This window comes from Heteronotia binoei, chromosome 12, assembly GCF_032191835.1.
Source record: "Heteronotia binoei isolate CCM8104 ecotype False Entrance Well chromosome 12, APGP_CSIRO_Hbin_v1, whole genome shotgun sequence".
Lineage (NCBI taxonomy): Eukaryota > Metazoa > Chordata > Lepidosauria > Squamata > Gekkonidae > Heteronotia > Heteronotia binoei.
Window position 1 is genome coordinate 37797960 of NC_083234.1, and position 25953 is coordinate 37823912.

At 44.1% G+C, this 25953-nt stretch overlaps 2 protein-coding genes across 3 annotated transcripts in view; both read left to right on the forward strand.

The window, feature by feature from the left end:
- The window catches only part of LRRTM4 (leucine rich repeat transmembrane neuronal 4), a 659418-nt gene that overhangs the window by 474946 nt on the left and 158519 nt on the right, over positions 1-25953 (forward strand). The window lies entirely within an intron of this gene.
- The window catches only part of LOC132580640 (volume-regulated anion channel subunit LRRC8A-like), an 86813-nt gene that overhangs the window by 6211 nt on the left and 54649 nt on the right, over positions 1-25953 (forward strand). Inside the window, exon 2 of the mRNA XM_060251613.1 lies at positions 5316-5495. Coding sequence (XP_060107596.1) covers positions 5316-5495 — 180 coding nt within the window. The remainder of the gene's footprint in view (positions 1-5315; positions 5496-25953) is intronic.

Here is a 25953-nt window from a genome sequence, read left to right on the forward strand (position 1 = left end):
GGATCCCTTCCCCCAATTCAGGGTCATCAGAAAGCAGGGGGGGAGTGTCTGCTGAGTACTCCACTATGCCCTATGGAGACTGATTCCCATAGGGTATAATGAAGAATTGATCCATGGATATCTGGGGCTCTGGGGGAGGGTGTTGTTTTAGGTAGAGGCACCAAATTTTCAGCATAGCATCTGGTGCCTCTCCTCAAACCACCCCCCCAAAGTTTCAAAAAGATTGGACCATGGGGTCCAATTCTGAACCCAAAAGAAAAACCCTATCCTTCAGTATTCCAAATGGAGGGAAGGCATTTAAAAGTCATGCAGCCCCTTTAAATATGATGATCAGAACTCCCTTCAGAGTTCCATCATGCTTGTCACACCCTTGCTCCCGGCTCCACCTCCAAAGTCTCCTGACTTTGTACCCCAAATCCCCAGATATTTCTTGAATCCTGGCAACCTAGGAGAAAACTGGTGTATATTCTCTAAGGATGTTTCCTAAGTTCTCTTGTTAGTCTTTGAAGTCATGTGTAGAGGTATATATGTACCTAGGGACTGTTTTGTAGAAAAATAGGTGGTGGAGCTCATTAACATAACTCATTAGTATATGCCACCCCACGCACACCAGCCAAAAGCAACCCAACGCAAGAGAGTCCCAAGCAAGCGAGTTCTGCTTGGACTGACTAGAGATCCAGCCAGCCCAAGCAGGCCTCGCTCACCTGGGGTTCTCCCCCCCCCCCCGCCAACAGTCAAAAGACCAGCAAGCCATCTGCTACCAAAAATCTCATAAGTGGAGAAAGGGTGGCATGGGCTTCTCCAAGGGTTAATGAGGGCTGCTGGGGATGTGGCAAAGCTCCTGGCGGCTGGCTGCTCTCCTAATCCAGGGATTGTTATGCAGCTGCACCTACTATTCAATGGACAAGGTAGGGTGGGGAGGAGGGGGGGCGTCAGAAAGGTTCAGGAGCTGCACTCCTGTGAGCTCCTGCTGAATTCAAGGCCTGTATGTAGCTCTGTTAAAAAAAAAAATTAGAGAAAGAATTCTCATACCATCTTACTCTAAGATTAATGATGCTTTTTGTAGTGTTTTATCAATGCACAGGAAACAACAGTAACAAAGAGAAAATGATACCAATGAACTGAAGAAAATCAAAAAGCTGTGGCAAAGGATTAATTCAGAATTCCTCCTAGTAAAACTGGAATTAAGAATGAGAACTTTAGAACATTGTAGAACTGTGGTGGAATCTTGGCACATGATTCCCACAGGTTCTTTAAAATACCAATATCTTCAGGTCTTTCTTACCTGCCCTCCATTGCTGAGTTTGGGGAGGAAGCAAGGTAAGGGCTGAACTACGGCAGCATTTACAATTGGCAAAGCTATTAGAAGTATTCCTGGGTAATGCCTAAAGCAGTGATAAATGCTGCCTGAATTCAAGCTATTGCTTTTAAGAGGTAAGGGAAATAAATCCAAGATTTCCATAGGGGCAGCGCTTAGATTAGACTTAATCTTTCAAAGGAAGAAAGAGCAACAAGAATTTTCTGTACCTTAAAATAAATGCCTCCGTCAGAGCAAACCATGACCCTAAGAGTCCCTGTAGCCTGACTGCAGAACACTGCTCTTTCAGATAATGGATCAATGCAGCAAAGTTTAAAACCCTCCTAGAGCAGGAAGCAGAAATATCATCTGAAAGAGCCGCTTTGCTCTGAGGATGGCTGATTTGTGTCTGCTGAAAACAGCCATCGTTTAAGCGGTGTTGAAAACCCCATTGGATAAGTAGCCCCTTTGAATGTCTTTGTGCAAAGGAGAGCTTTCAAATGACATGTGCATTCATTAACCATGCAATATAATTTAAACTTCCACTTCTTTAATCAGTCGCCGGGTTTCAGTATTCCTTGGCAGTTGCAAGATTGCTTTTTGAGATTTAGGCTGGGTGGAGAACAGTTTATGTCTACTTACGCCGCTTTCATTTTTTTCCCCCTTAAATATTGTGCTCTGTAAATAATGGTTTTCGCAGCTCATCTGCATACAGAGTCTTGCCACCTTAGTGCCTTTAAATCACACCAAAAAAGCATCCTTATTACGTCTCAACAAAACCAGTCACCCAAAGAACTGATCTGGATGTTTTGTATTCAACTTTAAAAAATTAAGTGGAATGAATTCTTAAAAAATTAAAAGCAGTGGTAATAAATCATAACAAAGTGTATGTGTGTTCTAAAACCCAAAAGATTTGTCAAAGCAAAGACATGGCTGCTTATTGTTCCTAGAAATACAAAAGGAAAATTCCTTCTTTCTTTCTTTCTTTCTTTCTTTCTTTCTTTCTTTCTTTCTTTCTTTCTTTCTTTCTTTCTTTCTTTCTTTCTTTCTTTCTTTCTTTCTTTCTTTCTTTCTTTCTTTCTTTCTTTCTTTCTTCTTTCCTTCCCTTCCCTTCCCTTCCCTTCCCTTCCCTTCCCTTCCCTTCCCTTCCCTTCCCTTCCCTTCCCTTCCCTTCCCTTCCCTTCCCTTCCCTTCCCTTCCCTTCTCTTCTCTTCTCTTCTCTTCTCTTCTCTTCTCTTCTCTTCTCTTCTCTTCTCTTCTCTTCTCTTCTCTTCTCTTCTCTTCTCTCTTCTCTTCTCTTCTCTTCTCTTCTCTTCTCCCTCTCCTAGGGATATCCAGTATGATTGTCAACTCTGGATGGAGAAATAAATGAAGATTTGGGGTGGATCCTGGTAAGGGCAGAGTTTGGGGAGGGGAAGGGCCTCAATATGGTTTAATGCCATAAAGCCCATCCTCCAAGGCAGCCATTTTCTCCAAGTGGACTGATTTGTAATTTCTGGGAATCACTTGTCATTCCAGGAGAATCCCAGGCCACACTTGGAGGTTGTCAACCCTCTTGTACAAACATGCCCTTTTCCACTTTCTCTTTTGTTTTGTTATGTTGTCATTGTAAGTCTTCTTTTTTGTCTATATGGTATTCTTGTTTCATTTTTTATACCATTGTAAAATTCTTGATGAGCCATTCATGCAAAACCAGGAATCAGTTTTAGTGGTAGTATTTTTGTTTATATGGTTAGAGAAGGAAACGATAGCTGTGGTTTCATACCAATTGACAAGAAACCATGGATGTTCCTGTTGTTTTGAGAATCATCCACATAATGGTGCTCTTTCCAAGCATGTCTCATCATGGGACTTTCTCCTGTTGGCCAGATCAAAGGAAAAACTCCTTGAATTTGGTTCAGAGGAGAACCGCAGGGTGACTGCAGAGGAACCATCCATGTAGATGCCTTGCCTGCAGACAATATAAGGTTTCCAGGCCATGAGGGTACAGTTGCTATCTCAGCAGTGCTTCTGTGATGATACAACAGTGGGAAAAAGTGAGGGGTGATGCAGCAAGAGAAGCAGGGATGGCATGTTTGGAAGCAATCACACCCACTTCCATGTTGCTCGCTGTTGCTTCCATAGTAGAAGCACCTTTTCCCCATCTCTGTACGGAAGCAGCCCATATGGAAAAATAGGATTATCACATTTATTTTATTTAGAACATTTATTAGGTGCCTTTCTTCCTTACAAAACTCAAGGCAGCTTGTTTTTGTGTGTAAAGTGCTGTCAAGTCACAGCTGACTTATGGTGACCCCAGGAAGGAGCTTTGAAGGCAAGTTAGTTAGTTTATTCGATTTATATCCTGTCCTTCCTGCCAAAGCATGCTCAGGTGAGAAGCAGAGGTGGTTGGCCATTGCATTCCTCTGCAGAATCTTCCTTGGTGGTCTTCCTTCCTTAGGCATGTAGATAGATGGGTTGTGAACCCACTTACTTACTGCATAATAACTTGCCTGCCTGGTGTGAAGGTAGTGGACATTATGTGTAGTTTAGATAGGTTGGTAGACAATGCTGGGGAGGAGCCAGTGGTCATGGTACATGTTGGAACCAGTGATAAGGGGAAATGTAGTTGTGTGGTCCTGGAGGAAAAATTTAGACTGTTTGACAGGAGACTCAAGACCAAGACCTCCAAGGCAGCCTTTTCAGAAGTGCTATGTGTTCCATGTGCAGGGCCAGCTAGACAGGCACAAATTAGGAGTCTCAATGCATGGATGAAACAATGATCTAGGGAGCAAAGGTTTAAATTTGTTAGGCACTGGGGTGCTTTTTTGGAACAATCAGGATCTGTACAAAAGAGATAGCCTCTACTTGTCCTGAAGGAACCAGGCTGCTGTTGCTTAAAATGAAAAAGGTGGCAGAGCAGTTTTTAAACTAAATCTTGGGGGGAAGCTGACAGAAATGGAATGTTTCTGGTTTGTTACTGTTCTGGCAGGATATGAATTAGGACTAGCAACTAAATGTGTGACAAGCACTATTGACTGCTTGACACAGTCTAGAGCAGGGGTGTTGCACTCATTTGTTAGGAGGACTGAATCTGACACAAATGGGACTTTGTGGAGTAGGGCCAAGTGTGTCATAAAATGAAATGTGAAGTATTAGAGATACAAACTTTATAAAGGACAAACACAATTAAAGATATTATGTTTTAACTTAAAATACAAACATGCTTAAGACTCCTGCAATATTTTGTTTAAAATGGAAAGGTGGGGGGATAGTGGGATTTGGTGATGCATTTCTTAAAATAAAACATCAAGAAAAGGCATAAGGATCACAGCAGAAACTAAAAATATAAAATGCTCTGAGCCTGAAAAAAACCAATGAAATGGCATTGCAAGCTTCTCTCTTCTCCCCGCCCCCCACCCCAGTCTACTCAGATTGGCTATGACTCTCCAGTGTGATATCTCCCTTTGGCAGTACGTTCCCAGGTTAGAGTACTCACTAGGCCCCAGTTCTCAGGTCCATTGAGCAGAGACAAGCTGGCTGAAAGCATCAACCCTTTTTTTGCAAGGACACAACTCCAGGAAGCAACAGCTTCAGCTGGCCATAGGAATGCTGCAGCACAGGCAAAGTTGCGATGAAAACATGGAATGGATTTTCCAGCAACGGCTCAGAGGGCACAGAGACCTTAATGGAAAATTAACTCCACATTTTCTTTGCAACTTTGCTTCCTGCTGCAGCCAGCAAATACAAGGCAGAAAGAACAGGGAACTTTGGCAGCCTCTGAACTTCAAAGGATGAGGATGGGGGGAGGGGGGAAGAGCCCTGCAGGCCTGATTAAAGCCCTAGGCAGGCTGGTTCTGGTCTGTGGGGCAGACATTTGACACCTCTAGACTAGAGGCCATGGGAGAGAGGCTGCAGTTCTAACCTGTCTGGGAAATTATAGATTTTATATACAAATGCTAGAATTGTCTGAGGTAAAATGAGGGAGCTGTAATATATACCAATTCTGCATTAGCCTTTGTCCTGGTCTCATTCTCAGCTCTCAAGTTTGTGCAGGGCAGGGAGCAATCAGGGAACATGCAGGCCTGCTCTGGAGATGCCAATGCAGAATCTGGGGAAAAGAGCCGCCATGAGGAGCTCCGCACAGAAGGAAGGCAAGTGCTAAGTGTGGAAGAGGTCTTAGTGTCAGAAGAGAACATGGTGGGCATTGTCAAGCATGGTGAAATTCCATTGATAATTGATTGTGTAAGGGTCCTGCCTAATCTGGTCTGTGAAGCATCATGGAGGATCCAACTTTCTTAGCTTGTTATTCTTTCCCTTCCCCCTGTCTTGTTTTATGGCTATTAATTAGAAGTAGTGAGAACTGAAACCAAGTAATCAGCACCTTCCCATACATTCCGGTAAGGGAGTGAGAGACATCTGGAGAAAGCAAGGACACAGTCCTGATGACACTATGGGAATGTAGACATTTATGATAGTTTATGTGTGAATGCTACCCTGCAACCCCATCCCTTGGAATCCCTTTGAAGTAGGACTTAAAAGTATTGTATCAATATATATTTGGCATTACTCTCAAGAACCTGTTACCAAAGTATTGGTCTATCAATAAACATAGTCTTTGTATCAACTTCGACTCGTCATTGAACCCGCATGCTTGACAGGCATTTCAGCAACTTAGTGGGATGAGGATAATCAATAAGAAAATAAGAAAAGCCATGTTAGATCAGGCCAATGGCCCATCCAGTCCAACACTCTGTGTCACACAGTGGCCAAAAAAAATTATATATATTACTTTACTTTATTCGATTTATATCCCGCCCTACCCCACCGAGGTGGGCTCAGGGCGGCTTACAACAATAAAAGCTAACAAAGGTCGATTTAAATACAATTAAAATTATACAATAAAATACATAAAAGCCTAAAAATACATAAAACTCACATCGATATACACTATGCTACTATTACTTAAATCAGTCCTTCAAATTTCCAATATTCAGTAATCTGATGTTTAAGATTTAATATTCAGGCATTCTGCTCACAGTTAATTATATGCCAACCGGAAGAGGGTTGTTTTACAGGCCCTGCGGAACTGTTCAAGGTTCCGCAGGGCCCTCACCTCCTCCGGGAGCTGATTCCACCAACAGGGAGCTGCAATCGAGAAGGCCCTGTCCCTGGTCGCTTTCAGATGGGCCTCCTTTGGCCCAGGGATTATAAGGAGGTTCTGAGACCCCGACCTCAGCACTCTCTGGGGGACATGTGGGGAGAGACGGTCCCTAAGGTAGGCAGGTCCCAGACCATAAAGGGCTTTAAAGGTCATAACCAGCACCTTGTACCGAACTCGGTATGTTATCGGCAGCCAGTGCAGTCCTCGAAGCCCCGGCTGGATGTGCTCCTGTCTAGGGAGCCCTAACAACAGCCGGGCAGCGGCATTCTGCACTAGCTGCAACTTCCGGGTTCGGCACAAGGGCAGCCCCATGTAGAGGGCATTGCAGTAATCCAGCCTCGAGGTGACCGTTGCATAGATCACTGTTGCCAGGTCGCCGCCCTCCAGGAAAGGGGCCAACTGCCTTGCCCGCCTAAGATGAAAAAATGCGGACTTGGCAGTGGCTGCTATCTGGGCCTCCATAGTTAGGGTAGGCTCCAGTAGCACCCCCAGGCTCCTAACCCTGTGTGCCGCTGACAGAGGCACACCATCGAGGGCCGGTAAGGGAATCTCCCTCCCTGGACCACGGCGACCCAGGCAAAGGACCTCTGTCTTCGTCGGATTTAGCTTCAGCCCGCTCAGCCTGAGCCATCTAGACACGGCCTGCAATGCCAGGTCCAGGTTTTCTGGGACACAGGCAGGCCGGCCGTCCATAAGTAGATAGAGCTGGGTGTCATCAGCGTACTGGTGGCAACCCAGCCCATATCTCCGGGCAATCTGGGTAAGAGGGCGCATATAGATGTTAAACAACATCGGGGATAGAACTGCTCCCTGAGGGACCCCGCAATCCAGCGGGTATCTCTGGGACAATTCACCCCCAATCGCCACTCTTTGTCCCCGACCTTTGAGGAAAGAGGTAAGCCATTGTAAAGCCAACCCCTGAATCCCCACGTCGGCAAGACGGCAAGTCAGCAACCGATGGTCGACCGTGTCGAACGCTGCCGACAGGTCTAACAGCATCAGTACCGCCGAGCCGCCTCGGTCCAGATGCCGCTGGAGATCATCCACCAGGGCGACCAGCACTGTCTCCGTCCCATGACCCGGGCGGAAGCCCGACTGATGGGAGTCAAGGACGGAAGCATCCTCCAGGAAACTCTGTAGTTGCAACGCCACTGCCCTCTCAATGAGTTTACCCAAAAAGGGTAAATTCGAGACCGGCCGATAGTGTGCCAATTCGGCCGGATCCAGTGTTGGTTTTTTTAAGAGGGGACGGACCACTGCCTCCTTAAGAGGCGTTGGAAATTGCCCTTCCATCAGGGATCTATTTATGATATCCCGTATAGGATACCTAAGCTCCCTCTGGCAAGATTTAATAAGCCAGGAGGGGCAAGGGTCCGAATTGCAAGTTGTAGGGCGTGCAGACAAGAGGATCCTGTCAACTTCCTCCAAGCTGAGAGCGCCGAAACCATCCAGAATACAATCTGAAGACAGGCAAGGAGCCTCGGGTTCGGATACTGTCTCCAATATGGCGGGGGTGTCGCGGCGGAGCGACGCGACTTTATCTGCAAAAAATTTCGCAAAAGCCTCACAGCCTATTTCCAATTGACTAACGTTTGGGCTGCCCTGTGGCAGCGTTATAAGAGTCCGAATTATGTTGAACAATTGTGCCGGGCGCGAAGTTGCAGGTGCAATCTTAGCCGCAAAGTATGTTTTCTTTGCGGCTTTGACTGCCATCTCATAGGACTTCATACACTCTCTATAAGATGTTCTAGTCACTTCGTCTCGAGTACACCACCATTGCCTCTCTAGTCGTCTGAGTCCTCGCTTTAGTTGCCACAACTCCTGGTTATACCAGGGTGCTAGCTTTAGGCGAGGGCGCAGAGGACGTCTAGGTGCAATCTCATCGATGGCCCTGGAGAGCCTATCATTCCAGGACTCCACCAGGTCATCGAGGGAGTTGCCAGAGGGCCAGGGATCCCGTAGAGCCATCTGGAACCGTTCGGGGTCCATCTGGCTCCGCGGGCGAGCTAAAATAGGCTCGCCGCCTAAACGGGCTTGGGGTGGGATATTCATACGAGCCTTAAGGGCATAGTGGTCCGACCATGGCACTGTCTGAGCAGTAATATCGTCCACTAAAATTCCCGCCGCGAAGATCAGGTCTAACATGTGCCCCGCCTGGTGGGTAGGCATTGTAACAAACTGGGAGAGTCCTAGCGTCGCCATGGATGACACTAGGTCCATCGCCTGACTAGAGGACATATCATCGGCATGGACATTGAAGTCACCCAGGATCAAAAGCCTTGGGTACTCCAATGCCCAGCCTGCTACGGCCTCCATCAGGGATGGTAAGGCGCCGGCTGGTGCGTTAGGCGGTCGGTACACCAGCCAAACCGCCAACCCCTCCCCAACGTCCCACGCCAAACGGGCACATTCAATGCCCCCGATCTCCGGAGGCGGGAGGGCCCGAAAGGAGTAAGCCTCTCGTATGAGTATAGCCACCCCTCCCCCCCGCCCGCTAGTCCGGGACTGGTGAACGACCGAGAATCCTGGGGGAACCAACTGGGAGAGAGCTACAGTCTCCCCTTCGTGCACCCAGGTCTCGGTCACGCATGCCAGGTCCATATCCTGTTCGAACAGGAACTCCCGAAGGGTAGAGATCTTATTATTGATGGACCTGGCATTACATAACACCAGTGACGGAGGCGGGTAATTTACTCTGGCCCTACTACTTGCCACCGTCGGGATGGGACGTAGGCTGGAAGGGGGTCGAGCCCTGTTGTGTCTCAACCCCCTTCCCTTATAATTCTGCCTAGTCCCACCGTCATACCTTCCCCTCCCCAGGAGTACTGGGATCCCCAGGCCAGTCATCTCCTAGTTGTGTCCACTCCACTGATGAAATAATTGAGGCTGAACTGCCCCCTCCTCCAACCCTCCTCCTCTCAACCGATCTATTTATGAACCAATCTGCCAATCACCCTAATAGTTATTTAATTAAAAGCCCCACCCAATCTTCCCAATAAATAATTAGCTAAAAATTAATTAAGTCTAATTCTAAAGGCTCCTTAATTATAAAACCCCACCAATAAATAGATACACTTCCCAAATTAATTTGCCACAAATAAGATTTCTCAGTTTAGCTAATTAATTAATAATCAACATCCAATTTAAATAACTAACATTTTAAATCACAGTCCATATTATTGAATTGGCAATTTAGATTCGTTGAGGTGAGGGTTAAGACAAGGGACATAAATAGGATGAATAAAGTGCAATAGTTTAAAGTGGTAGTGCCTATAAAGTGCAATGTTCTTATTCTTTCTCCTGTTCTTGTTTTGTCTTTATCGCTGGGCATGCCGATGTCCATGTGGAGCCCGTTCTTTCTTTAGGTGATAGCTGGTAATTGGGAGCGGTTAGGGATGGTCTTACACAGTGTAGTTCTCTTACAGGGTTGTCGGGCCGTCTGGCCGGTCTTGGCAGCCTGCTGCGCAGCCTCGGGGACGGGGGGGGGGGTGTAAGCCTCTCCGCGCCCTTTTGCCGCCCAGCAGTCGTCTCCACCGCCCTCAGGGACCCTAAAGATCTCAGGCGTCTTACCAGCCTGTCAGAGCAGTCCCTTCAAACGTTCTTCCCGTATTTTGCGCCGCTCGCCCCAACTCCTCGCTCACACACGGAGGGGGGAGATATATGGAAAGTCCGAGGCAGTAGACTTGAAGCGTTTGAATGCGTTATATATGATGCGTTATATATAAAGCGTTATATATGAAGCGTTGAGTATATATATATATATATATATATATATACACACACACACACACACACACACACACACAAACACACACATATACACACTGTGGCTAATAGCCACTGGTGAACCTCTGCTCCATATTTTTATATAACCCCCTCTTGAAGATGGCTATGCTTGTGGCCGCCACCACCACCTGTGGCAGTGAATTCCACATGTTAATCACCCTTTGGGTGAAGAAGTACTTCCTTTTATCCGTTTTAACCTGTCTGCTCAACAATTTCATCGAATGCCCATGAGTTCTTGTATTGTGAGAAAGGGAGAAAAGTACTTCTTTCTCTACTTTCTCCATCCCATGCATTATCTTGTAAACCTCTATCATGTCACCCTGCGGTCGACGTTTCTCCAAGGTAAAGGGCCCCAAGCATTTCAACCTTTCTTCATAGGGAAAGTGTTCCAGCCCTTTAATCATTCTAGTTGCCCTTTTCTGGACTTTCTCCAATGCTATAATATCCTTTTTGAGGTGCGGCGACCAGAACTGCACACAGTACTCCAAATGAGACCGCACCATCGATTTATACAGGGGCAATATGATACTGGCTGATTTGTTTTCAATTCCCTTCCTAATAATTCCCAGCATGGCGTTGGCCTTTTTTATTGCAAACGCACACTGTCTTGACATTTTCTGTGAGTTATCTACCACGACCCCATGATCTCTCTCTTGGTCAGTCTCTGCCAGTTCACACCCCCTCAACTTATATTTGTAGCTGGGATTCTTGGCCCCAATGTGCATTACTTTGCACTTGGCCACATTGAACCGCATCTGCCACATTGACGCCCACTCACCCAGCCTCAACAGATCCCTTTGGAGTTCCTCACTATCCTCTCTGGTTCTCAACACCCTGAACAATTTAGTGTCATCCGCAAACTTGGCCACTTCACTGCTCACTCCCAACTCTAAATCATTTATGAACAAGTTAAAGAGCATGGGACCCAGTACCGAGCCCTGCGGCACCCCACTGCTTACCGTCTTCCACTGCGAAGACTGCCCATTTATACTTACTCTCTGCTTCCTATTACTCAGCCAGTTTTTGATCCACAAGAGGACCTGTCCTTTTACTCCATGACTCTCAAGCTTTCTAAGGAGCCTTTGATGAGGAACTTTATCAAAAGCTTTCTGGAAATCAAGGTAAACAACATCTAATGGGTCTCCTTTGTCCACATGTTTGTTCACCCCCTCAAAGAAATGTAACAGGTTAGTGAGGCAAGATCTTTCGCTACAGAACCCATGCTGAGTCTTCCTCAATAACCCGTGTTCATCAATGTGCCTACTCATTCTGTCCTTGATAATGCTTTCTACCAACTTTCCCGGTTTTGAAGTCAGACTGACTGGCCTGTAATTTCCCAGATCTTCTCTGGAATCTTTTTTAAAGATGGGGGTGACATTTGCTACCTTCTAGTCCTCGGGAACGGAGGCAGATTTCAATGAAAGATTACAGATTTTTGTTAGAAGATCCGCAAGTTCAACTTTGAGTTCTTTCAGAACTCTCGGATGTATGCCATCCGGACCCGGTGACTTATTAGTTTTTAATTTGTCTATCAGTTGTAGGACTTCCTCTTTTGTCACCTCAATCTGACTCAGGTCTTTCAACACCCCTTCCAAAATCAGTGGTTCTGGGGCGAGCAAAAAGTTCTCATCTTCCACAGTGAAGACGGAGGCAAAAAATGCATTCAGCTTCTCAGCCATTTCCCTATCCTCCTTCAGTAATCCTTTTACCCCATGGTCATCCAAGGGCCCCACTGCCTCCCTGGCTGGTTTCCTGCTTCTAATATATTTGAAGAAATTTTTATTGTTGGTCTTTATGTTTTTTTGCAATATGCTCCTCATAGTCCCTTTTTGCCTGCCTGATCACAGTCTTGCATTTGATTTGTCACAGCCTGTGTTCCCTTTTATTAATCTCACTTGGACTGGTTTTCCACCGCTTAAAGGAGTCCTTCTTACCTTTTACAGCTTCCATTACTTTGTTTGTTAACCATGCAGGCCTTTTCTTATGCCTGTTTGTGCCTTTCCTAACTTATAGTATGTATTTTATCTGAGCTTCTCGGATTATAGTTTTAAATAGTCTCCAAGCTTCCCCAAGGGTTTTGACCGTATTTACCTTTCCTTTCAGTTTCCTCCTCACATGCCTCCTCAATGGGATACATTGATTCCTGGATAAAAGTTATATTGGAAGGACAGGGAGGGAAGGGTCGGAGGTGGAGTGGCTATTTAAGAGAGAGTAAACAGTCCATTAAAACTGAGAAACAAAGAGAAATAGATTCACTTACAGAAATGCTATGGGTGAAAATAGTATGCCCAAAAGGAAGCTTAATCTGGAAGTTTTATCACCCACCTGATCAAAGGTTAGAGGATGATCTAAACACAGCAAAACGAAATAATTGTTTCACAATAGGTGATTTTAACTACCCACACCTTGATTGAGCCAATATGGGTGATACCAGATGGCAGGTTGTGGTTGGCTTCAAGGCGTCCCAAAGAGAGCCGACTGGAAATGGAGTACCCCAGAGCTTCTTGACGGTGCACAGAAAAGGGGCAGGCCATGGGCACCCAGGGAGCCTCCCGGCTTTCCAGACAGCCAGGGAGATGCCTCAGAGTGCCCCAGCTTTTTGAGCCAGCTCCCGGCAAGCCGGAGGTGGGACCAGGGTGAGACAGGAGGCAGATGTGTGTGTGTGTGGACATGCTTTTTTGGTCCGCCTGCTGCCCAGCCGCTTGGAGGCTTTAAATGCCCATCTGGTATCACCCTATGTGTTCTAGTCATGAGAACGAGATTGGATTTCTAGATACTCTCAATGACTGTGCCATGGAACAGATGTTCACAGAACCTCCCAGGAAGAAGACCATCTTGGGCTTGGTCCTAAGTAATGCTCAAGACCTTGTGAGAGATGTGAATGTGATAGCATCAGTGGGAAATAGTAACCATAATACTATCAAGTTTAGCATTTATGTAAATAGGGAATTACCCCCAAAGACCAACACCACCTCATTTAATTTCAGAAGGGGTAACTTCTCTCAAATAATGGGCTTGTGAAGAAGAAACTGAAAGGAAAGGTAATGAAGGTCAAATCCCTTTGGAAATTTTGGAGACTATTTAGAACTACAATCCTGGAAGCTCAGATAAAATGTATACTGTAGGTTAAGAAAGGTAAAACAGGTATTTTAAAAGACCTGCATGGTTAACAGACAAAGTAATGAAAGCAGGAGAAGGTAAGAATAAATTCCTTTTAGTGGTGGAAGGCTAGTCTGAGTGAGGAAAATAAAAAGGAACACACACTTTGGCAAATAAAATGCACATTGATCAGACAGGCAAAATGGGACTATGAAGAACATATTAGATTATGTAAAGGAAGATTTTGTCTCACTAACCTTTTAGAGTTCTTTGAGGAGGTGAACAAGCAAGCAGACAAGAATGTCCCAGTAGATGTTGTTTACCCAGATTTCTAGAAAGCTTCTAAGTAAACTCATGCGATAAGAGGACAAATCCTCTGGTGGATTAAAAACTGGTTAATTAACAGAAAACAGAGTGAATATAAATGTGCAGTTTTTACAGTGGAAGGTGGGGTACTGCAGGACTTGGTACTAAGTTTGGTGGGTTTTTTAAAAACTTGTTCATTAATCATTTGGAGTTGGGAATAAGCAGTGCAGTAGTTAAGGCTGTGGACAACACTAAGTTGTTCATTGTGGTGAAAGCCAGGGAGGACTGTGAAACACTCCAGAGGGATCTGTTGAGGCTAGGTGACTGGGCATTAACATAGCAAATGAGGTTCAATGTGGGCAAGTGCGAAGCAATTCACATTGGAGCCAAAAACCCTGACTACAAATATACACTGATGGGGTCATGGTATTTAAACACTGAAAATATCAACTCAGTGTGAGACTGCAATAAAAAAGGCAAATGCTGTGCTAGGGATTATTAGGAAGGAGACTGAAAACAAATCAGCCGGTATTATAATGCCCCTGTATAAATCTATGATGTAGCCTCATTTGGAATACTGTGTGCAGTTCTGGTCACCGCACCTCAAAAAATATCTTGTAGCATTGGAAAAGGTGCTGAAAAGAGCAACTAAAATGATCAAAGGAATGGAACATCTTCCCTATTAATAAGAAAGATTAAAGAAGTTAGACTCTTAAATTTGGAGAAATGATGATTGACGGGTTACATGATAAAGGTTTGGAAATTATGCATGGGATTGAGAAGGTAGAGAAAGAAGTATTTTTCTTCCTTTCTCACAATAGAAGAACTTGTGGACATTCAATGAAATTAATGAGCAGTAAGCTTAGAACAGATAAAAGGAAGTACTTCTTCACCCAAAGAGTAATTAACACATGGAATTTATTGCTGCAAGAAGCGGTGGCGGTTTCAAGCATAGATAGCTTTAAGATGAGATAAACATATGGAGCAGAGGTCCATCAGTGGCTGTTAGGTACAAGGTATAGATAAAACACTATGTCTAGGGCAGTTATGTTCTGTATTTTTGGTGCTTAGGGGGCAACAATGGGAGGGTTTCTTCAGTTCTGGCCCTGCTGGAGGACTTCCTGATGGCACCTGGTTTTTGGCCGCTGTGTGACACAGAGTGTTGAACAGGATGGGCTATTGGCCTGATCCAACATGGCTTCTCTTATATTCTTATGTAGCATCTGAAAAGGGTGGTAGTGACTCACTTTCATGGGACACAAAGCTGGCCAAGATGGCACTCATGTTGAATTATATGAAATGGGAAGGAGACGCTTGTCTTTGGATTTTGTCACAGGAAATGACTGGAAGTATTAAATCCATGTATGACAAATATATATAGCACTAGTACCTTTCTCATTGGCATTGGTCACAATGAATAATGTTCCAGTCACTCTGACATGAATTCATAATTTCTCATAAAGCACATTGCCAACTTTTATTTCATTCCAGCTTAATTCATAATAATATTATGAAAACTATTCAGCAGCACTCTGTAATGTGCATCAAATCCTTATTACTTCCTTTGGTATCCAATTTTTAAAACATTAATCACACCTAATATAATAGTATCCAATCTGAATGAAATATATTTATTCCAGGTGAATTGTAATATAATTTAGCTCTACAGTCTCGTGCGTCAAAGATATATTATGAAATTATTACCTTGCACCTATGGAAATGTGTACGACAGCAATGACTGCCAAATGAAATTGCTACAACCAACTAAATTACAAATGAAAATCAGATAACTTTGTAACAATTAGACACTTAAGATGTCATTGAATATTATAAATATTTTTAAATTGCATAGTTCTATTTGCATCGAATATCAGCTGCCCAAGTGTCTTTATATATGTGCTCTCTGTTTTAATTTCTTGGCATAATAGAATCAAAATGCCTTTCCTTTCAACAGTGGAATGACACTCACTGAATTTGTGGTACAGTTGGAGAACTCCACTATCTTTGCATTAATGTCTGGCTCTGAATTTGTAAAACTGTGATAAAAGTGGACTGAGTAAAATAAGAAATAATGCAGCAATATTACTTGCTGCTTTTTTCACTTTCAAATTCATTATCTTTATAAAAGTAGGGTCATCAAACCACTTACTTTAGGGCATTAATGTCTGATCTACTAGGGCCATCTTGAAGTCATATTTTTGTACTCGGTGCAAATGGAATCAGTGGAGTGTACTTAGTTGCCATATTCTTTATACCTGCTTTATCAACAGTTATGTAATAATGGCTTGTAAAGACAAAATTGTTACCAGAATTCAGTGAGCATAACCAATTTAGAGACACTAATTCCTCCCTGATAGGAGTACCTCATTCAAGTTTCCCAATTCATGTTGTCGATGTTGTAGGATATAACAGAAAACTGCCAAACCATACCAATGTGATGCTGTACACAATAAAGACTATTTTTAAAGACCCTTAAGGTATACTGTTTTCATTAGAATTTCAACACACAATTATATAATATACTGTCAGAGAATCACTCTTATCACAGTGTTATATCAGAGAATCCTATTGTATAAAAAATCAGTTTGCGTGTATGTCTCTTACAAAGTTCCAAAATTCTACAGCATCATATTCAATAACACAATCCAAATTGTAGGACTAATATGGAAAACTTATGATGCTGTAGAATTTTGTGGTAAGATAACAGTGATTCCCTGACGGTGTATCATATAATTTTGTGTTGAAATTCTAATGAAAGCAATATAGTTTAGTGGTCTTCTAAAATAGGCGTTATTAGTGCACAGCATTGCATTGGTATGGTCTTATTGAACCATGACCCCTTCTGTGATTTATGCAGAATACAACAGCACAGATTCTTTTAATCCGCTGTCCATCTTATCATCAGAACACTTATAGAAGGGACAAAATGACGTTTGCCCAACCATAAGTCCACTATACACTGAAACAAAGGAAAACTGTGCAAGATAATTCCTGTTCATTTCAGTTGTGGTGGTTCCATAGTGTGGTAACCTAAACTTTTTAAAACAATGGAAGTCAGAGAATACATCACACCATTAAGATTTATGTTAGACTTAGGCACCAGATTAGCTCCTGGAGTTAATTGATTTCATGGGCTTGGAGGATTCTTTAAACAAAAACAAAAATCAGGTGCCCTAGAGAAATTGAAATTCCCTAGGCCCATGGCATCTGAGATATTACTATAGTAGCATTCCAGGTACCAAATGAAAGAGAAACCAAAGTAAGAGAGTGTTCCCTCCATAGTTACCACTGCCAGGGGAACAGTGACCTTGTAATTAGATATGCAGGATGGGAGTAGAACAGAGGAATTCTTGTCTAGCTTCAGTTGAAGGTTGACGCAGAAAAGAACTATTGGGAGAATTCTCTGTTCAGAATACAAGTGTGCATTATGAATACAGCAAATTGACACCAATCTAGGTTTCTCAAAGTCATTGTGACATCACTCCTCCCAATAGATTAGAAAGTTTCCCTCCCTTCTTTTATTTTTAGCCTTCTTATTCCTTCTTATTTTTTTATTTAAGACATTTTTATGCCACCTAATCAGACACCTGCTTGAAGTGTTTTATAATGAAAAGAAAAAGTCAACACTCAACAGTCTAATTAAAACAAGCCCAGGGACATAAAAATAGTATAAAACAACCAATAAAACAGACCTCATACCATATACAGGACCACTGAAAAAGGTGGAAAGATAACACTTCTAATTTAAAGACTGGGTAAAAAAAAGATACATTTTGGCCAGACACCAAGAGGATGGTAAAGTAGAAACCAGGTGTGCTTGAAGGGGAAGTGCTATCACAGATAATGCCCTGTCAAGTCACCAATTGGTTCACCTTTGAAGGTGACATAGAGAATGGGGTTTGAGAGCCAGATCTTAGCTGGCAAGCTGAATATTATGGGAGGAGATGCTCTTTCAGGTGCCCTGAGCCCAAGCCATTTAAAGCCTTAAAGACAAAAAACAAACAAAACCCCCCAGCACTTTGAATTCAAAACCACACTGCTTCTGTTTTATGCTGTGTGGCTGCTGTTTTCATCACCATCAAGCTGGAATCATTCCTTCTATTGCTATTCTTCAAAGTGTCTACTACTTTCCATTTCAGTGCTGACCATTCTGTCAAGCTGGATAAGATGTAATGATTTGTGGATGTAAGGCATTTACCAACCAAGATTATTAGTGGTGGTGGGGGGGAACATTTATGGGATTCATTGTTTTACCAAGCTTTACCGAGAGTAGCTTTTATGTTCACTGCAAAGAGAGAGGATGTCTGGATTAAACGATGACTGATCAGATTAAAAAAAAACACAACAGAACAATGTTTAGAAGGGAATATTGTCACTTTCAGGAATTCAAACTCTTGTTGGAGAGGCCACCACATGTGAGAAGTTTGATTTATGTAAATATTGATACAAGGCATATTTAGCTGCTTCCAACAGCTTTCTACTGTTTGGAACTTGTCAAATGTTCTTCTTGTTTTCCTCTGCTTTATGTTGTGTTCTTTTCCTCTGCCTGGAAGTTATGCAGCCTGAAGGGCTCTCTTTAGGGCTGCTGGGCCCAACTCAGAAAATACCTGGGAACTTTGGGGGTGTCGCCAGGAGACTTTCACATTCTTTAAAATAAATAAATAAAAACAGCAGTGCAGTTCCCCTGAATACAGTCTTCATTTCCTTCTTCCCCAGCAGCTGCACTTCCAGTAAATGAAAGGAAACACACTCACAAAGCAGCCAAAACAAACACAATTTGCAAGTCCGCACTTTTGTGATCTCACTGGGGCAATTTACTCACAGGAGCTGCTGAATGAAACTATTTGCTGTATTTCAACCAACTGCTTCAGACTAACACAGAGAAACAAAAAGAGATCTGTTTTTACAACTGATCTCCAGCTGGCAGACATCAGCTCCTCATGCTTCACTCATTTCCCAGTAAGAGCCATATCACTCTGTTGGCTCACCCCACCTAATCCAGTTTTTATCCTGTGATTTAAAGGCACACACACCTTCCAAAAGATAAGCAGTTTTCCCAAGCTTCTTCTAAGCCTTCCAAGGTGGAAAGGCACATGATGGCTGTTGGGGTGGGGCTTCTCCCAACTAGCCAGCTGGATGGCAGTGGGGAGGAGCCTGCAAAACTGGGGGGTCCCCTGCTAGGACCTGGGGACTGGTGGATCTAGCTCTCTTGCTTCTGGAAGGACTATTGTTTGGCAATGCTTCTTGCAATCCTGATGTTGCAGTAAACACAGTAGGCAATTCTGGTGACTGGTTTATTTCCCCTGCTCAGTTAACATTTGTGAAGGATGATGTTGCTCTGGAATTTTGGTGACTGCAGTAAGACATTAAGACCTGGACAGGATAGCTCAGGCTAGTCTGATCTCATCAGATCTTGGAAACTAAGAAGGATTGTGCCTGGTTAGTATTTGGATGGCTGACCTCAAGAAAGTCCAGGATTGCAATGCAGAGACAGGCAATGGCAAACCGTCTGAATCCCTTGGACTCTTATGAGGGATAGCCATACGTTAGCTGACAGCTCCACCCAATCTACTCAAATCAAGACATTACAGGAAAAGAACATTTACCTTTTGCTGAGTGTTGGAGTGCTGAGGTTCTAGAAGCTTGTCTTAGCAAACACAGGTCTAAAACAAAACAAAAGGATTGAATCCAAAGAAATGTGAAAGGAAAGCAAATGAGTATTCATTCTGTTCTGCAGGGCTTTTTTTGTAGCAGGAACTCCTTTGCATATTACGCCACACATCCCTGATGTAGCCAATCCTCCTGGAGCTTACAGTAGGCCCTGTAACAAGAGCCCTTAAGCTCTTGAAGGATTGGCTACATCAGGGGTGTGTGGCCTCATATGCAAAGGAGTTCCTGCTACAAAAAAAAGCCCTGCTGTTCTGCAAAATCTTGTCTAGGAGTCCATGCTGTGCTGTACTATAGAATTCCTCTAGTGCTTCCTCACAATTTGGCTTTCAGGAGAAGGTGCACGTCTTATTTGTTTATTTGTTTGTTTGCTCTATTAGAATATTTATATCCTGCCTTGATGTAAAATGTCCAAGGTGGTTCACAGCAGAAGAGTAAAACTATTAATTAAGAAACAAATGTAAATTACAAACGGTAAATGTATAACTACAAACAACATCTAAATATAATTGCATGTGCATAAAATATAAATAGAATACAATATATTAACCCATATCCACAGCTGTGTTTGTTTAACATAAAAATATGGAGCAGAGGGGAAAAAAGCAATCTAAAGCAAGAGTATCAAAATAGTATCAGTGCTGAATCCTTCACTCAATTTCTCCATAACAATAAGGCTGGTGCCAGGTAAATCTCCAGTAGGGTTTCCAACTCTAGGTTGGGAAATTCCTGGAGATTTGTGGGTAGACCCTAGGCAGGGCAGGGTGAATGGAGGGGAGAGACTTCAGTAACGTATAATGCCATAGAGTCCATCCTCCACAGCAGACATTTTTCTCTAGGGGAACTGATCTCTGTCACCTAGAGACTCATTGTAATTCCTGCAGAACTCCAGTACTCACCTGGCGATTGATAACCCTAATCTCCAGGCGTCATCTAGCTCAGGTCATTTGATGGAAAATACAGAAATAGGCCCTCAGAAAATAAAATTGCTGAACCATCAGAACTGTATCAGCCTTATGAGAGCAGAAGCTTAAAATACATTTAAGGATGATTAAATGTCTAGCCAGTTTGGTGTAGTGGTTAAGTGTGTGGACTCTTATCTGGGAGAACTGGGTTTGATTCCCCACTCCTTCACATACACTTGCTTATGTCACCTTGAGTCAGCCACAAGTTCTCTCAGAGCAGTTCCTCTCAAGGCCAGTTTCTATCAGAGCCCTCTAATCAGCTCCACCTACCTCACAGGGTGTCTGTTGTAAGGAGAGGAAGGGAAAGGAGATTGTAAGCCACTCTGAGACTTCTTCTGGTAGTGAAGGGTGGGGTATAAATCCAATTTCTTCTTTTTATATATTCATTGATATTGTGTAAGTACTTTTCGTTCATTATTGTTTTTGTAGATCCATTTGTGTTGTATATGCACATTGCACAGGTTTTATATGTGCATCATTTCTAAGTCTAATGCCAATGTATTGGTACATAAATAACAATAGAAAAATGCATAGATTTAATGAGTGGAATGGTGCAAGGAATTAGAACATAGTACAGAACTGCATTAGTTTGATTTGCAGTAGTGAGTAGGGATGGGCATAAACCATGTTTTTGTGGTTCAGTTCAGAATGTTGTACAAATCTGCACATCTGAATTTCCTTGGCCAATAAAAGACATACAGATGAAGTCTGGTTGAGGAGGAAAGGGGGGAAATGTATATTACAATAACTGCAGAGCAGAGCCAAGCCAAGCCAAAGGCTGCATCCCAAGCTGCTCTAAACTCTTTCAGAATGGTTACAATCTTATATACTCTTGTTGACACATCGGCATATGTTATCATATACACATACTAACTGGTTGCAACATCCAACAGGATTTCATCGCAAGAGCCAGCTACACACTACTGATAAACACTGCCATGGTGGCATAAGCTCATTGCACAGGATCTATGTCACCAGAGCCAGATTTATATGAAGAGAGCCCTAGGCTACTCCACTTGTGAAGCCCCTCCCAATCCCCCACCCTCACAACTAGAAAAAAATGGAAGAGTATTATAAACAAAATTGAGTGAAGCCAAGGATGATGATGGGTATTTAAAATTCCGTAATTCACAATTTCTCCTCTAAAGGACATAAGATGTTATTGTTAAATACCATAGTGCAGGGTTTCCCAAACTTCCCCCCCACACACACACACACTTTTACACTTCTCCTTCATGGCCCACTAAAATTTGGGGGTGGAACCAGGAGACTTTTGGGGTGGAGCTGAGAGACAGGAATTATGTCATGTCATGTCCTGTGGTGTCACTTCCAGGTCAAGGGCCAACACAGGCGCTGGGGGATGGAAAGAAGGAAAATGGAGCTCAGGCTTTGCAGCCTGTGTCAGTCTTCAAGCCTAGCTTTTATCTTCACAACACAGAGATGTTGGGGGATGGAAGGAAGGAAAATGGAGCTCAGGCTTCAAGCCTAGATTTTCTCTGTACAACAGAGAGATGGCAAAGGAAGGAAGCAGAGCAGAGCTCATGCTTTTCTGGGGGCGTGGCTAGCTTTGACTATTCTTATGACCTGGTATTGATGCTTCCATGGCCCAGTACCTGGTAGCGACCCTGCAGATGAGAAATGCTGCCATAGTGATTGAAAAAAATGCATAAATGTTAAAATAAATACTGAAAAACTTTTGCAGTAACTGAACTTTGTAAACCTTTTTGTGGAATAAGCATTAATTTTTAGGAGTTATAATGTTATTCTTAAAACCCCCAAAAAACCTTGAGTTTACAAATTATATTGCCTGGGAAATGTAAATAATATGATGATTACCTGACAGTGTGGCACTTTTAGAATCTACTTTATGTTGTCATTAAACAGTCCATTTTAAAATACATATTAAGAAGTAAACTACAACCTTCAAATACAGTAAGACTAAAAATGTTTTTTTCTAGCCTTTATCATAGCAATATCATCCAAAACTTCATCAAAATTCGTTTGTCTAAGTTTGTCACTTTCAATGTACAGAATGCTCAGTGCGGACAACCTCTCTTGAGACATCGTGGTCCTTAATTCATTTTTAATTCTTTTGAGTCTTGAAAAACTCCTCTCTCCTAAGCAGTTAGTGACCCTAAAGCTAAGAAATAGACACAAGATTGCTTCCGCATTTGGAAAGGCCATCTGAAATTTTTCCTTGTATATAATTTGATAAAGGTCTGTATGAGACAGAGAGTGCTCTTCTGTAAGCCTATGGCTTTGTCTCACATACAGGTGAAAGTGGAAAAGTTCACCAATAAGTTTCAGGTCAATATCTTCTGGGTATGCTTCCATCAACAGGTCAACACCTTGCTGAATTTCTTGCTTAGATGCTGTCAAATTAGCAAGAATGGAAACCAATTGTGCAACATCACTGTATACAGTACTTTTTAAATTGGCTTCAAGTGCATCTAATATAGGAATAAAGGATTTTATCCTAAACATCTCTTGAAGAAAGTGCATCTAAGGCATCAGGTGCGCTTCTGTCATTTCTTTCCCGTCCCCTTACTCTTTGTCTCCTTGTTTTGTAGTTAACATTTGGCAAGGTGTCTTTTGCTTGTTTCTCAACCCCATCAAAATCTTCTCTAATTTTCTTTTAAAAATCCAGAAGTGAACTGTACAAACTTGCACAAGAACTCAATAACAGGTCTGATTTCTGAAGGGCTTTGCCGACCTTGTGAAAATGACCTAGCACACAGGTCCAAAAATGCAGCATAAACACAAATTCCAGTTCTTCCATTTTCTGCAAAAGATTGTTAGCTTGAAGCCTGGTCTTCCCCTTTCCATTAACATCAGAGTACAAATGACTGGGGGGTGGTGGGGGGTGGGCTCCCTCTGGGAATCCTACCCCCCCAGGGAAAGTGTATGCGCAATACATAGCCTCTCCTCTCCCGGTGTAGTGAACGCCGCGTGGTCACTGTCTGGCTATGCCTGGCAGATGGTCACTGCAATGGCCTCTCCTGCATTACTGCATCCGTAGCAACACCTTCTCGCTGGTCCCCCCCGTTTTCACAGAGTTTGCTACGTCATGGTGCGACCGAATTGTCCGGCGGTATAACCGGATGGGCAGGCTGGGCCCACCAACTTCGTCAGCCTAAGAGAAGGAAAACTCTAACATCAAACCCGGGCAGATAGAGCTCGTTAATGTAACACCTACCACCTGGAGGACTCACTGCCGGCGTCCCGGCTTACTGGGCCATGGCAGATGACCCCCAGGTGAAAGGGTGGAGCCAGTACCGTGCACACTGCACTTCACCTAAAAAATTCCTCTGCGCAGGCCTGAAGGGCATATCCACACACACAACCCACAACGCATCAAGTCCTGCAGCGATAGGCAAGGGGCGAAACGGCAGGTGGAAGGTGCCACTGGAAGCCGCAGTCCCGATCCTGCATGTAGGCGGTTCAGGATATTGGTCGCCTGATGCTAACCCGGAGACGAAAGCATCTTTCGGCAGCACCCTGAACGACCAAGCAGCCTTATCTAGGGACAGCACTGCTTGCTCCACATGGAGAGGGGCCTAGAAAAGGTGGCCTAAACAAAGCTCGTCTCCCCCACCCCAGTTGGCTAGCCGCGGTCAACGGGCATCCTTACTTGCGGTCGAAAAATAACAACAAAGAAAAGGCATGCACCTGCCTCACAAAGTGTGCAAAGACTAAAGCTTGCGTGTTGGAACATCAGAACCATGCTTGACACAGTAGGCAGTGGTCGCCCTGAACGACGCTCTGCTCTAGTTGCCCACGAACTTCTCAGGTTGAATATCGACATAGCAGCTCTCAGTGAGGTCCGTTTCCCTGAGGAAGGTAGTCTTCAAGAACACGGTGCTGGCTATACCCTCTACTGGTCGGGTAAGTCAAAGGCTGAGAGCCGCCTTTCTGGCGTTGGCTTCATGGTCAGGAACTCCATTGCCTCCAAACTCGAAAACCTTCCAACAGGTCACTCAGATCGCATCATGTCCATGCGCCTCCCACTTCAAAACAAGCAGCATGCAACACTCTTCAGTGTGTATGCCCCAACCCTTCAAGCAGATCCTGCAGAAAAGAACAAGTTCTATGCTGATCTACGCAACGTCGTACGGAAGACCCCTACAGAGGACAAGGTGATCATCCTTGGCGACTTCAATGCCAGAGTAGGTAAAGACTCGGAAGCCTGGAAAGGAGTACTTGGCAAACACGGCATTGGCAACTGCAATGACAACGGGCGCCTCCTGCTAGAATTCTGCATGGAGCACCAGCTCACCATCACCAACACTATCTTCCAGCAGAAGAACAGTCTGAAGACAACCTGGATGCACCCACGGTCCAAGCATTGGCACCTTATCGACTACATTCTGGTGCGCCAGAGAGACCTTCGAGATGTCTTACACACCCGAGTAATGCCCAGCGCAGAATGTCATACGGATCATCGTCTTGTACGCTGCAATCTCCGTCTTCACTTTAAACCCACACCCAGGAGAGGAGGTATCCCTCGGAGGAAGTTTCAGGTTGGCAGCCTCCAGTCAGCCGAAGTTAAAGCTGCCTTCCAGGCAAAACTCCAGTCAAGAATTGAGGACCTCAGTTGCCCCACAGACCCTTCTCCAGAAGCACTCTGGGAACACCTAAAAACTACCGTCCTGCAGATCTCTGAAGAAGTCCTCGGGTTCTCCACAAGGAAGAACAAGGACTGGTTTGATGAGAACAATCAAGAGATCCAAGAATTACTGGCAAAAAAGAGATCTGCCTACCAAGCACATCTTGCTCAGCCCTCCTGTCCTGGGAAAAAAGCAACCTTTCGCGCTGCATGTAGCAACCTCCAGCACAAGCTTCGAGACATTCAGAACGAGTGGTGGACCAAGCTTGCAGAGAGAACCCAGCTGTGTGCAGACACTGGTGATTTAAGAGGGTTCTACGAAGCCCTGAAGGCAGTATATGGTCCATCATATCAGGCTCAGAGTCCCTTGCATAGTGCAGACGGCCAAGTGCTCCTCACAGACAAGGCATCCATACTGAACCGGTGGTCGGAGTATTTTCAGGTTCTCTTCAGTGCCAACCGCGTAGTTCAAGATTCAGCAATCCACCTCACCCCACTTCAACCGGTGAAAACAGAGTTGGATGAGATCCCCACCCTAGAAGAGACTGTTAAAGCCATCAAGCAACTGAAAAGTGGCAAGGCAGCAGGAGTTGATGGAATTCCACCAGAGATCTGGAAGCATGGGGGCACAGTACTACATAGCTCACTTCACAAAGTACTTGTCACCTGCTGGGAACAAGGCAAATTACCACAGGACTTTCGCGATGCAATCATCATCACCCTATACAAGAACAAAGGGGAAAAGTCAGACTGTTCCAACTACCGGGGGATAACCCTGCTCTCCATCGCAGGCAAAATCCTTGCCAGAATACTCCTGAACAGACTGGTGCCCACCATTGCAGAAGAACTCCTCCCAGAGAGCCAGTGCGGCTTCAGAGCTAACAGGAGCACCACCGACATGGTATTTGTTCTCAGGCAGCTCCAAGAGAAATGCAGGGAACAGAACAAGGGTCTGTATGTGACTTTTGTCGACCTTACCAAAGCTTTCGATACCGTTAGCAGGAAAGGCCTGTGGCAAATCTTGGAACGTTTAGGATGTCCCCCAAGGTTCCTCAGCATGATCATCCAGCTACACGAAGACCAG